At 42.5% G+C, this 14,748-nt stretch overlaps 1 protein-coding gene across 1 annotated transcript; it reads left to right on the forward strand.

The window, feature by feature from the left end:
• Positions 1–3,510: 3,510 nt before the first annotated feature.
• Lyve1 (lymphatic vessel endothelial hyaluronan receptor 1) lies at positions 3,511–13,904 on the forward strand. Its single transcript, XM_027410085.2, has 6 exons — positions 3,511–3,601; positions 6,745–6,913; positions 7,010–7,149; positions 12,117–12,413; positions 13,165–13,243; positions 13,718–13,904. Exons 1-6 carry the CDS (start codon positions 3,517–3,519, stop codon positions 13,902–13,904), a joined length of 957 nt encoding a protein of 318 aa, XP_027265886.1. The 5' UTR covers positions 3,511–3,516.
• The last annotated feature ends 844 nt before the right edge of the window (positions 13,905–14,748 follow it).

Raw genomic sequence — 14,748 nt, forward strand, 5'->3', positions numbered from 1 at the left:
TGCAGACATCATCCTTAGCCCAGCATTCTGGATTGTACTGTATTTCTGTGCTGCCACTTTGCAAAACCTCTACTCTATTTAAATTGTAATTGCATGTGTTGAATTTAAAAGACAACTAAAAAGCTTCTTCATATTAAAGCCCATGATCTCTGTGTTAAGCTCAGTCTTTGACATCAGGTCCAGCTATGGTACTTTGTGGTCTGGTGACCTATGGACTTTTGCTCCTGGTTTTAATAACCCTGGAGTGTTTAATAACGCTGCATATTCCATATTTGCTGCTGTCCTTTGGAAATTAATGGATAATCCCTTCATTTAATTTTACAAATTTCTAGTTGTACAAACTTCTCCTCTCATTTTTGGTTCTCTTTGGTGATAGCATGGGCTGTTATTTAGAAGTGGACAGCATAGAGTACACCCTTCCTCGTCCTGAACACCCTCAGAAATTATAAAGCCGTGCTCATCTATCATCTGTGCTTCTGCTCCTGTCTCCAGGTTCTTGTCTCGAGTTCCTGCCATAACTTCCCCCAGTGATGGACTGGGACCTGGAAATGTAAGATGAAATAAATGCTTTCCTCCCCGTGCTGCTTTTTCTCAGTGTTTATGTTTGCAACAGAAGAGGAAACTAGAATAGGCTTATTATACAGAGAGGCTTAGAAGCTGATACTGAGTATATTCTAACTCTGGGAGGCGGTGAATTCCAATCAAGTTTCCAATCACCCACCTTGGGGAGAGAAGCTCCTTTTTTAAGGAGGAGGTGGTGAGCACCAAGGCTCGTAGCAGCTCAAAATTCTGAGGTTAGGTGACTGCTGAGTGCTCAGACCTGAATTCCACAACCCCCCTCATCCCATCCAAGACTGACTGGGGGAATGCAGGTAGAAGAGGATGGGAAGGACTGTAAGAACTTCAGTGGGAGAAAGAGCTGTGAAATGCTGTCTTGGAGCATGATGCGCCATTGCAGTCACCAAGCACAGCAGCTGTGGTCACTTGGACAAGATTGAGACCATGCACTTTCCATCACAGCCAGGGAGGGATGGCGCTCACGGGCAGCTATTGGCAGTTACTGGCTTCCAGAGAAGAAATCATCAGTTTTCTTCAGGAAACAACCCCACATCCGTGCACATGTAAACAATCTTAATTAAACTCAGGGGTTATAGGGAAAAGGCAACACAGGAGGGGGAGTTGCTGAGAAGAGGGAGTTGGGAAAAAGTGGGGAGGAGATAAAAAGAGAGGGCAGTGGTGAATATGATGAAAATACATTATATACATGTGTAAAATTGTCATTAAAAAAAGGTCCAGGCCAGCTTTGGCTACATAGTAAGAACCTGTCTTGAAAATAATATTTATTCCCAGTCATTTCCTAACAGTGGCTAAATTCTTCTCTCACCCAGGTCATTAACAAATTGTTTCCTCATTTTGGAAACTCATTGCTCAGCCCCAGTACAATCATTCAGACCTTCTTTGTCTGAGAATTCCCCAGCTGTCCATTTATTTATGAAAGCCAGTGTCTTCTGACTTCTAAGTTATTTCTCACATGCTTTGCTTTCTACAGTTAAATTTTCCCTTCCTGCCATTCTCTCTCCCTTCTTGTGATAATTTATTCTTTCCATCATGGTGCTAAGCATTAAGACAATTCAAAAGGACACAATTCCTACCTCTCTTTCTGGAAATGCAGGGCTAGTGTCACATGTGTTTATGGAGTACCCAGGGCTTGTGTACAAATAAGTAACACATTTACATTGGAGATATTCAGGGGCTGCTATTTCCCTGGTCTCCTAGAAACTCTGAGTGTTTGTGAAGAAAAGATTTTCATTGCTGGTATTTTCTTCACATTTGTCTAAATTTGTTACCAGTAGCAATTATGTAAAACTAGTTTATAGTGGGAAATTACCAATACGGAGTCAGCTTCCCCTACACTAGTTACCCTTGTGATTGCATGTGTTGAATTAAACAGGCAGCACTCAGTCTGGAGAGATGGCTAAGCATTTAAAAATAAGTTCTGTTCTTGCAGAGGACCTGAGTTCAGTTTCCAGCATCATGTTGGATGGTTCATACTGCTTGTAACTTCAACTCCTTGGAATCTGACACCCTCTTTAGAACTCGATGCATCCCTGAACTCATGTGCACATACCCCCCCACATGCATATGCATTAATTTAAAAATAATAAAAAGAATTCTTTGAAAGGCAATGCCAGACCCATAATGCACACTTGTTTTTGGAGAAAATTCACAAACTTTTGCTCAAGGTATTACTCAAGAGCTCTGACTATTATGATTGAAGAAGATGAACCACTGAAAATCCAGTTTGGAAATATCAAGTGCATTCTGACTTAACACAGTGTGGATATCTCTCATCTACTTCAGATGAAGAAGATGGAGTCTAAGTTGAATTCCACCAGAATAAAGCAGAAGTTACTAAGCAAAGTGTGACACAATAATCCTGGTGGTGGTGGCACACGCCTTTAATCTCAGCACTCAGGAGGTAGAGGCAGGTGGATCTTCAAGTTCGAGGCCAGCCTGGTCTCCAGAGTGAGTTACAGGACAGCCAAGGTTACACAGGAGAAACCTTATCTTGAAAAAACAAAATAAATAAATAATTCTCATGGTGATAACTGTCATACCAATCAAAACTCTTTTTATAGGGTGCAAAATGTCTAATTTAAAAACTAAATTCTCTCCTATTTGTGTTTTTATAAATATGAATTTTAAAAGATGATTTATTTGTATGTATGTATGCATACTTACGAGCAGATATGTGCAATGAGTATGGGTGCCTGCAGGAGTCAGAAGATGGCATCAAATGCCCTGGAGTTGGAATTGCAGGTGATTATGAGCTGCTCAGTGTGGGTTCTGGGATCCAAACTCAGATCCTCTGGAAGAGCAGCAAGTGCTCTTGACAGTTGAGCCACTGTTAGGGCCCTACATGAGACTTTATGAGTCTGGTCTCTTTGAAAAAAATGGATCTCCTAACAATGTTGATATGTCCAATGTATGTAAGATGTTCCAAAGGAATGAATGTTTTATAAATGAGCATTTACTATCATAATAAGCCTCACTATTATTTCTCTACACATTAGAAAGCAATGTAGCTGAGACTGGGTGTAGAAAGGAAAGAAACACAATTCATCTTCAATCTCTCTTGGAGGCAAAGACAGTCACAGGATTATATGAATGAATGGGCTCTGCAAACCATCACAATGAAGAGTGTGGGAACTGGGCCCACAGGGGAATATGGGAATGGGGGAAATCTTTGGCAGCTGACACTGTGCTATCTGCCTTCCTCATTTGTGTGCTTGCTGAGTCAGCATTAGCTAAATGTTCCAGAAAGCCATCCACAAAGTACAGCCTGGGCGTTCAAGGGATGTCACTCATTTCCTCTAGTGATTTTGACAAATCAGAAGCTTGAAAGCAGGGAAATCCTCAACATATTTCCAGAACTCTCCATCCAGCCTGGTGATTGAGCATCTGTCTCCCTTACTGCTGGTGGCCAGCTACAGGACTTCTGAGGGGGTCTGCACAATGTTCAAGCACTTTAGCCTGGTGTTGCTTCTCACCTCTACTTGGACCACTAGGCTCCCAGTCCAAGGTACCATCAGAGTGCAAGGTAGGTGTCTTATCAGGTTTCTAAACTGAGAATAGACAGGGTCTTGGGAACTGTCCTAAGCCCACTCTGCTCTTGACCATGGACTGATGGGAATGGGGGAGACTCTTGGGGGCAACAGAAGATTGAATGGGTTTTATTGCTCAGCTTAGAGATGTCTTCACTATGTTGTCAGCTTCACCAAAATGACTTATATTCACCTTTACATCACTTAGAATGTTATTCTGGGTTATGGAATACTAATAATAATAATAATAATAATAATAATAATAATAGGATGAAATAAAACAATGAGAAGTCATTTGTTTTCAAAGCGTTTCATTTAAGAAGCAGGTCAGTGTTGTGAATATTTAAAGCAATCTCTGAGCCTGAGGAGGAATGGGTAACTTATTAAATATCACCACTTTATACTCCTGTTCGTGTAATTGTTTTAATAACAACGTTATTCTGCCACTAGTGAAATGCAATGTTTTAATTTTCAGTAAATTTAATATTCAGGAAATTAAATGAAAAATACAGGCTTAATTTGTTACCATTAGCAGCTATGACGGGAGGGACTCTATGGTTTCTGTGTTTGCTGGATGCATGCATGGAAACCTCTTTCTTCATAGTAGGAAAAACACTGGAACCACAAATCACTGGTTACACTCCTGGGCAAGTGATACAATGAGGTTATTAAGGAGAATCTATTCTTCTGCTGAAGATGCCCCAAGACAGGAGCTATATCAGGAATAGACATTCGGTATTGATTGATATATTGCTGGACTTGACTTTTAAGAGAGGTTAGAGTCAGATGATTAGTTCTCCACCCCCAAATACCAGAACTGTAACTTTTAAATAAACCTATTCCTCTTAGAAATCCCATCAGGAGACCATTCACACTTTCCCCTGAAATACTACCATTACACAGTTATTTTGGAGTCTTTTTTTTTTAAAGACAGGGTCTCTTATAGCCCAGGCTAACCCCAAATTCACTACATATCTAAGAATGACCTTGAACTCCAGACCCTTTTTGCCTTCACCTTCTGGCTGTTAGGATTATAGGTGTGTACTACCACGTCCAGTCTTAACAATGAAGAAGAGTGAACTGAAGGCATTATGCCATGCTAGTCAAGCTCCCCCAACTAAGCAATATCCCTAGCCCTTAGACAACACTCTTTGACAATGACTCTATCTATTTGCTTTGTCCTCAATAATGACATTTTTTTCTAAGGAGATTAAACTCTTGGAAAGAGCAGAAAGTTAGCTGGTTACCAACAGAAAGTCTTACTGGACTCTGGTGATGTGGTGAGTGGGCACAGATAGGAACTTCTTAAAGGGCTTGTTGCAGAGAGATTCAGAACTGAGTATATGTAGAGTTTCTTTGAGTACTCTCTCAATAAAACATTGTTTATATAAAAAAAAGCATTAGTACAGCTAAGGACTTTGATGTCATGCAGGTAGTAAATACGGACACTTGGCATTGACTCTGTGCTATATGATTCCCAAGAACAACTATTCCTGCAATCTGTGATGTTTTCTAAGAAATCTTATGGAAACTGTGATAGGAGTGCACCCTTGGATTCCAGCTTGATGTCAGTCAGAATTTCTAAATGACACTGCAAAGCATGAAGTTTCTATATTTGATTGCCTCCCGTGGATCTAAGCTCTACTAGGTACACGTTACCTGGTTTAATTCCAAACATGAGAGGCAAGGAGTACTTTGCACAGGCTTGGGAATTTGAAATGGATTTTCATAGATAAAGCTAGACAGGTGTGTGTGTGTGTGTGTGTGTGTGTGTGTGTGTGTGTGTGTGTGTCTCACAAGAAAATTTCATGATGTTTTAAGTAAGTTTACAATTTTGGGCCATTAAGCTATCTTTTTGTTTGTTTCTTTGCTTGTTTTTGTTTTTTGAGATAGGGTTTCTCTGTGGCTTTGGAGGCTGTCCTGGAACTAGCTCTTGTAGACCAGGCTGGTCTCGAACTCACAGAGATCCGCCTACCTCTGCCTCCCGAGTGCTGGGATTAAAGGTGTGCGCAACCAACGCCCGGCTGCCATTAAGCTATCTTAAAGGTTCATGAGGTCCTTGGGCAGAAAGCTGGACATCCCTGCCAGAGGCTTGCATAGCCATTACTTACAAGGCTAAATGTCTTTTTTATTGGCCTTCATAGATAAAGTCCAATGGGAGTAAGGTACTAGAATATAATACAACATGGTAAATGTATATAGGTCCATACCAGTGGAGTGGGTCAAAAAAAAAAACCCTCCCAAAATCCACTAGATTTTGAGAAAAATATTCTGACAAGTCCGGCTGCTTCAGCCTTCCCAGGAAGATCAGTCTGCGGTGGGTACACCAGAATGCTTAAAGACCAAATGACAGCATTATCTATAGTTATCTATTAGCAGCTAGTATGGCAGATGCTATGCTGAGTCCTATAAGAATTCATTCATGTAGCTCCCACTTTTACTCTCTATATTCCAAATAAGAAAATGAGCTCAAAAAGATAAAGTAACAAGCATAGGGTCTCAGAACTACAGAACAGCATAAGCGATACCAAGCCTTGCCCTGACTCAAACTCAACTTCCTTTATTTAGTTCCCCTGCCCTGCAAGATTTCCTGCTTGCTCCTTCAGGAATTTCTGAGTAAGCCTGTCCTCCAAAGGCCAGAAAGGACTGAAAGGGAGAATTCACATTCTCTTCTAGCAAGCACATGGCCAGCCCCTGTCAAAACAGGAATGTCCCTGGCCACACTACTTTGGAGTATTGTTAATGATTATTCTGTTAACCAGAGCCCTGACTTCTATCTTCCTCAAAGTCTCAGAGGCTTCCTTTTATAGACTTCAAAAACAATGTTGGAAGCACCTAAATCCTGAGACACCACCCCAGGAACTGATGGATAGCTAAAGCCCTCGTGTGATTGGCAGGTTCCTTGGTGCAGAGTGATCTATGTGCTCTTAATCTGGAGATTTACAGCCGCCACCAGTCAGAACAAGCATCTAACCCAGAAGGCAGTCTTTGCAGGATATTCCTGGCCTTTGTTATTATTTCTAAGTCCAGCACCAGCCTCACAGACCTGGGTCAAGACAATGATTCTCTGTGAGAAAGGAAAGCCTGAGAGCTGGGAACAAACCAGAAGCAAACTGAGGACTTTATGATTTCTTTTCAGAACTTTCCATCTCCACATGTAGATACATGGGGGTTGCCCTCGTGGGTAAAAAGGCAAACCCACAGATGAATTTCACAGAAGCCGGGGAGGTCTGCAAGGTGCTGGGGCTGACTCTGGCCAGCAAGGACCAGGTGGAAGCTGCACAGAAGTCTGGCTTTGAGACTTGCAGGTGAGAAAGAGCTTCATTAAAGCCAGTGTCCTGCTTAGCGGTAGACTTGCTGCCTTCTAACCTCTGTCCATTCAACCAATGTGTACTCTTCTACAGCTATGGGTGGGTCGGAGAAAGGATCACCGTCATCCCTCGGATTTTCCCAAACCCCAAGTGTGGGAAGAATGGGATAGGTGTCCTGATTTGGAAGGCTATGCCCAGCACAAAGTTCAAAGCCTATTGTCACAACTCATCTGGTAAGTCGGACAGTCACTTCATGTGGCACGTCTTCCTTAGGTGTCTTAAGATCTGGGACCTGCTGCAACCCTGAACAACAGCAGAGGCAGTCACTGATCATCAAAATGTTCTAAGACAAGGTTGGGGGAGCAACATGCCCCTCAGAGGAAAACATTAGAGAAGATACAACTGAGTGGTAGCATAAGGACAGGGTGTTTCCAGGGTTCAGGGTTTCCTGAAAGGTAAACAGGAAGTGGGAAAGAAACAGATGTATGTGATGCATCCCTTCTAGATAAAGCAATTGAGAGGTTAGCTATCTCAAAGAACCTTGAATTTCCCCTGAGGAAGCCTTCTCATTCCGTCTTCAAACAAGGTGATGTATCTATGGGGACTTAAGTCCACTTGTCTAATGTTTCTTTGTTAGACATTTCCCATTTCTGTGATAAAATAACTGTAGCTGAGCAATTTATTAAAAAAAGGAAGATTAGCTCACAGTTCTAGAGAGTAAAGGTCATGGCACAGCAGCAACTAGACAATGGAGAGGTAGGTCTTCATGTCATCACAAAGGCAGGACTGTGTGGGAGAGTAGGGCTCATTGGCTCATGGTTTGCAGCCATCTTGACAGTCTTCCCCACTGGCCCTGGTTGCCCTAACCTAGTGGTTTTCCTAAGCCATTTCTCAGAACATTTCCTTCAACTAATGCCCAGCTGTTCTCTGTGTCATAAGAGGGCTGCTTGACTCATTTCTTTTCACATATACTCCCATGTCCAATTAACCAGCTAGCAATCGGTCATATGTACACAAAGAGACATCAATATTGATTTGTAACATCTGAGAGATAAGTAATGCATACCAATCGATTTCAGCGAAATTGAATCCAGGAATCCCAAGAAGTTCTCTGAACTAAAGGGCTTTGACATAGGAAGGGCTCTTAGAGACATCTGTCCTGCTTCCCGCCTTCACCAATAGTTCAGTGTATGTGTGTTAGGGTGGGGGTTTAGGGGTAGAGTCAAGATTTCCAGTTGATTCTCCTTCCAACATGACGACTTGTCTCCATCCTTCCCTGCACTCCAGCCTGTCCTAGCTAGAGAACTTAGTGATTTGTGTGCCTGCTTATCTCATTACCACCGTTCCTGGGTGCTGGCCCTGCCTCCTGGCTGCCTTGCTTCTCCACCTGCTGGCAGCACAGTGTTATGGTACCCATCGGGAACTAAACAGGAGAGGAAGGGGACTCAGACTTGTCTGTTTCCTCCTGCTTTCCTTTACATTGTACTCTTAGCCCCTGTTATTTCCTACACCCCAAAAGGTCAAGAGGCTTCAATTTCTGGTGTAGGTAGTGTTGTGTAGCCTCATCACAGTAAACAGTGTCAAATGTCAGTAGTTCCCATTACTAATTGCTCTAACTTGGAGTGTTTGAGTAAGGCAGTGACTAACAGACTGAAAATGAAATGAGGAGGTAAGTTTTCTCCTTTGTAGTTAGTAAGCAATCTAGCATATGATATTTTAGTACCATGTAAATATCCTCACTCCAAACTACCACTGTGGTCCTTGCTGAAAATGGTTTTTACTTAGGGGACTATGGAGTAGGAATTTTTCTACATAATTCCTCCTTTCTACATTTATTAGCTAGCCCCACCCCCACAACACACACATGCATGTGCATATACACACACTTTCTCCACCTTATACTATTGCAGATACGTGACATTTGATTTATTCAATGTGTCAAACATATTACAATAAATTTTATACTCATTATTCTTTTAAGTCATATATATATTCCAAATCTAGCATGTGGGAGTCCTAGACGTGACTACTGCTTCCTAGCAGTGGACAGGCCCTGGCTTACTTTGTGTCCTCTCTGCTCCTGGTGGAAAGGTAACAGTTAATTTCTCTACAGAACTCTACAGTACAAAGTGCTAACCAGAAACAAAATCTGCATGAAAATTATTCTCATTACTAGTGGTGTTTTTATTGAGTTTTAGCAATGAAGACACACACACACACACACACACACACACAGAGAGAGAGAGAGAGAGAGAGAGAGAGAGAGAGAGAGAGAGACAGAGACAGAGACAGAGACAGAGACAGAGACAGAATGTGTATGTGAACCATGCATTTATATTGATGTTTCCAATCCAGATTTAATAACTTACCTTTTCTGACTTCACCTTATCTGTCTTCTCCTACACCCAATATCTTGGTTCTTAGTAAAGAATACATTTTCTTGTGCTACAACAGTTTCAAAATAGCAAAGCCAGTATCTTTAGGAAACAAATCTATTGAGTAAAACTGAGGATTTCTTCACTGCCCCCGAAGAAATTTCTGCCAGGACAGGTGATCAGGGAACTTCGTACAGAAGTGACTGGACAAAATCCACCCCTGTTGGGATTAGAATCTCATTTGAAATAGAAGAGGTTTGTTTGCTTCTGTTGGTGGTCTGTTATAGGGTACAGATTTTATTGTTTTAATTTTCTCAAATACACACAACGTCAACATGCTGTGATTGTCCAAAATAGTCAGGGAGGTCTTAACTCCTGGTCTTTCTGTCTTTTCATTTTTGGTCTGTGCCTTTGTTTTGGGCATATAGAAAGGTCTGTGGGATATTGTTAACTTTTCTCACAAAAAAGAAACTGGAATACCACACTGCTCTGTGAAATGAGTCTGGATTGGCTCATAGAGACGTTTGAATGGTTGTGTTTTCAATGAACTCCAGTGGCTTTCCGTATAGTGATGTATTCAGTCTGTCTTTTGTCAGTGGACTTCTGTGCTGTTCCTAATCTTTCTAAGTTTTAGGAACCAGACTTCTCTAGATTCTCCTATTTCTGTGCAATTTGCAAGAACCCTCCTCTGCTCCTGGATGCTCTCCCTCCCTTTACATCTGAACCCTCCCCCGCTCACCCTTTGGGTAACTGTTACTCTTCTGTTTGCCCTACAGCCTTGGGCAACTTCCCATATAATGCAGTATGTAACATGTGATGCCTTTTGCATATAAAAGTAGATGCATATGAAAACTCTCAAATATGGTTTAAAAGGGTTGCAAATCCCAGTAGAAAAGACCCTCTCTTAAAGAGTAAATCCCAAGCCCTTTGATAGGACAACTAGCAATCTTGATATCCTGGCCAGATCTTTCTCTTTAGCTTCACCTCCTACTTGCAGACTTTCTCCTACTGGTCACACTCACACCATTCTCTGGGCCACACTATACTCCTTGTCATTTTCCTGACCTAACTATACCTTCCCACTTCTCCATTCTTGGATCATGCATATCCTGCCAGGACATCCTGTTCTCTCCCTACAGATGAGCTCTGCTTTGTTTCAGTCACACTGGCTTTCTTTCTGGTTCATGGAATGGGCTCAGCATAGTCAAGTTCTAGCTCTTGTACTTTTTGTTTTCTTCCAGCATCTGCCCCAGATCTCCAGTGACTGGCTACTTTTAACCACTGGGTCTCAGGTTAAGTACTGCCTCCCCAGGAGACTTCCTCTCACCACCCTAGCCAAGTATCCATCCTTCATTTCCACCCTTACCAGTTTAACCCCTACCACGTTTAAGTTCCTTTTCACTGATTATAATCTCCTGAAATTCATGGCTTGTTTATCTTTTGTTATCTCTATTCTTCCAATGGATTAGAAGATTCTTAAGAACAGGGGCTTTGTCTCTGGCATCTAGAAAACTGCCTGGCATGGAGATGGTACTCCATAAGTATCTGTGGAATGAACACCATCAGCCCTCCACATTCCACCCACGTTTCTCTGGCCGGAAGCAGGAACTATTTATTCTTTATGTGTCTGTGTGTTTTAGAACTCAACAGTGTCTATTGAGTTCTCTGTGTTTTATTCCCTTGCTTTAAAAAAAAATGTTCATTTTCTGGAGGAAGAGCCAAAAAGTCAACAATGATGCTTATTTGAACAGGGATACTTTCAAAGTACCATGAATAGGATAAAACATTCACTTGATGCATGTGTAGTCAAACATTCTTGTATAGCTTTAATTCTGGCCAGTGGTATCTAGTGCTGTAAATAATCAGGGGTTTAAAATAGATGCAAATTTGTGTTGTAAGACATTGTGCAGTCCTGCCATTTCCTAACCGTGATTGAGCAAGAGAACTTGATGTCTATGAACTTCAGCATCTTCCCGTGTAAATAAAGGCTTGGTGAGTGTTGCGTGAGAAAGCTAAACATCTGGTAACATGGCTGACTCAGACTTAGAAAACAGATAATGTGTTTCCTCGAAAGTCTATCCAACAGATTGGAAACACTACTCTCTCCCTCTCCTCTCTCTCTCTCTCTCTCTCTCTCTCTCTCTCTCTCTCTCTCTCTCCCTTCCTCCCTCGCTCCCTCCCTCCCTCCCTTCCAACACCAAGATATTTTATTTTAGATCTTCTTCTAAAGTGATATCATATGTCCACCCCCCCAAGTTACTCCTTCCTCCCTTTCATCTTTTGCTTTCTTTATTTCTTCTTTATCAGATGTTCACTGAGCATATACTGTATGCCAGGCACAATAATCCAATCAGACAAGTGCTCTACTATCAGAAGTTCACAGTCCGTCCGGAGTGGGACAAAATGATGGGAATTAAGATCAGGCAAGGGCAAGAATATGTGTCTAGAGAAGTATGAAACTTGGGGAGAATTGGCTAAGTAAAGATCAGACAGAGGTTTTAAAGGTGGAAAAGGAATCACTGAGAAAGCCAGGGAGATTAAGAAAGTGTAGCAAGAACTAAAGGGCTAGCAAGGCCAGAGAGAGAGAGAGAGAGAGAGAGAGAGAGAGAGAGAGAGAGATCTTTGAGTCTCCTAGCCTTATGCTGTCAGCTTGGCTGGTCATCAAAGGCCTGGTTGACAGTCTAGGGTAGGCAGATGCTGCAGTATGCTAAGGAAGGAAGTTGAGATTATATTTGAGTCTTGGTGAGACCTGAGTTCTGACTGTAGTGAGGGGCCTGGTAGAGTCCTGTTGCTATGCTTACTTCTCCTTTTCCTTCTCCAAACAGACACCTGGGCTAATTCATGCATTCCAGAAATCATCACCACATTCGACCCCACGTTCGACACTCAGACTCCTGAAATGGAGTTCTCTGTCAGCAACAGCGCCTACTCGGCTTCATCCCCAGACTTTACAACTCATGCTCCTACTACAACCCGGGCGCCACCATCCACCTCCATGGCATGGAAGACAAAAAAGATATGTTTTACAGAAGTTTATACAGAACCTAACACTGTAGCTGCAGAAACAGAACCACCTGTTGAAAGTGGAGCAGCATTCAAGAATGAAGCACCTGGGTTTGGAGGTGAATGTCTTCTGGGTCTATTGGGCATGGGCAACTGTGTGTGGCAGACAAATTCACATCACCCAGTTCATCCTCTGGCCGATCACTCAGCACCTACCAGGCACAAACAAAAACTCAATGCAAGCTCAGCTTCCATAGACTCATAGAGCTAGCTTTATAAAGAGCCTCAAGGGTCACGTCACATATCATGAGCATAAAAGAACTTCACTGCTTTTCACAAATAAATTATTATCCTTTACTGTAGACACAAAACTATATACCTGCATGGCCTATCACTTCAATCTAAACAACTGTTTGTCACATTAACCTGTGAGGCTGGTCTTAGTGCTCCAAGAAACAAATTCTACTTTTCATATTGCAATGATAAAGGAGAAGTAAAGAACGCCCCACGTTGTAAATAGAGGGATTGTGAGATGGCTGGGTAAAGGCACCTGCTGCCAAAGCCCGACGACGACGACGTAAGTTCAATCCCTGGGACCCACCTAATGGAAGGTGAAAACTGACTCCCACAAGTTGTCCTCTGACCTGCATATGTGAACAGTGTCATGTTAGAGCCCACACCCACCTACACACACCCACACCCCCCACACACACAATGTAAAAACTGAAATTATATGTGTATGATTAAAAACAGTCACAGAGAAGGGTCTTCTGCACCAGCTCTCATCCGCATCACACATAAAAACAAATCATTATGTGCACAGACAACACAATGTGCAAGCAAAAGACCAACAAACCTGTCTTCCTCCAGGTGTCCCCACGACCCTGCTGGTGCTCGCCCTACTATTCTTCGCAGCTGCCGCTGTTCTGGCTGTTTGCTATGTGAAAAGGTGAGGCTGTTGACACATCTCTGATCTTGTCACTTTTGTTGTGCTCCATGGTTGTTACTGGCATTTGGTCAAAATGGAGATGGCACTCCTCTTAGACCTCCCTACCCCATAACCTCAGCACAAGTAGTATGTCATCTAGACAGACAGTAGATATTGATCAATGGGCGACAAACTCAAGAAATATAAAGGGAGATATCAAATTAGGAAAAATCTTAGGCTCTATTTGAGTTGGGGGGTCTTGGTTTTGTATGAAGGAGTCATGAAGACATCCAGAGTTGGCCCTATAGGTACTCTCTGGTTTGAATGAATCCACTAAAAGGGGGGGGGGATGATATATTAAAGTATACCTATATTACCATCAAAATAAAGGTGCTGAGGGGACTGTGCCAGCCTGTCCAGGGGTAGACAAAGTGCTATTTGCTGTGATGTGTGTCACCTTAAGTCTCTCATTGTGATGTATGTGTACACTTGCAGGTATGTGAAGGCCTTCCCTTTCACAAACAAGAATCAAAAGAAGGAAATGATTGAAACCAAGGTAGTAAAGGAAGAGAAAGCTGATGACATCAACTCTAATGAAGAATCAAAGAAAACTGATAAAAATCTAGAGGAGCTCAAGAGTCCACCCAAAACCACTGTACGATGCTTAGAAGCTGAAGTTTAGATGAGAGAGAGCTGAGAGGCTCCACCTGAGGCAAGTTTCATGCCAGGCAACCAAAGAAGCCAGTCACTGTTGGTTCCTAATTAGAAGAAGACTACAGAGTCCTCCATAAGGAGGCCTCTCCTTATTGCAATCCTCTCCGGACTCTACCCTCCTACCTCCAACCTGCCCACAGCCTTCCTAGCCTGTGCTGCTGTCTGTCTCACAGCAGTGCAGAGAATGAAGGGAGCTTTCAAAGCACCTAAACAGTTCCTCTGCTTACATTCATACACAGGCCTCCGGCGCTGGCTGCCTGACACTGCCAAGGGCCAGACACAGACAGCCCCATAGTGCAAAGTCTTCCTGCAGGGAAACACACTACCTGGCCAGATCCTTTGGAACCAGGCACAAGTAAAATAAGGAAAGGAAAGCTACAGGAGGTCATGGAGAGCCAGGTGACTTGAGACCTAATTAATATCCAGGAAGCCAAAATAAACAGAGCACTAGAAGGGAGGGGGTGGGGAGGTCGTACTGATAGCAACCTTGTCAGCAGACTGTAAATACAGGCTGGGGCCAGGAAACCACTCTGAAAACAGATCAGAGTCACTTTTTAGAACATAGAAACACTTTCTTTCCTCTACACTGTTGCTGCTGTTCTCTATAGATAAATACACTTTTGTAAGAAACCAAAAAACAGAGGGGCCTGGGGAATGTCTCTGCATTTGCCTGGCTTGTGCAAAGCTCCCAGTCCAATCCCCAGAGCCTGCCCACCCCCATATACAAACAACAAAGCAAACAAAAACACACATTTCCATTTTTACCTGTTACAGACCCATTCTGAGAAAACAGCTATGTGTAAAGGTAATAA

The sequence above is a fragment of the Cricetulus griseus genome, chromosome 3 (assembly GCF_003668045.3).
Source record: "Cricetulus griseus strain 17A/GY chromosome 3, alternate assembly CriGri-PICRH-1.0, whole genome shotgun sequence".
Lineage (NCBI taxonomy): Eukaryota > Metazoa > Chordata > Mammalia > Rodentia > Cricetidae > Cricetulus > Cricetulus griseus.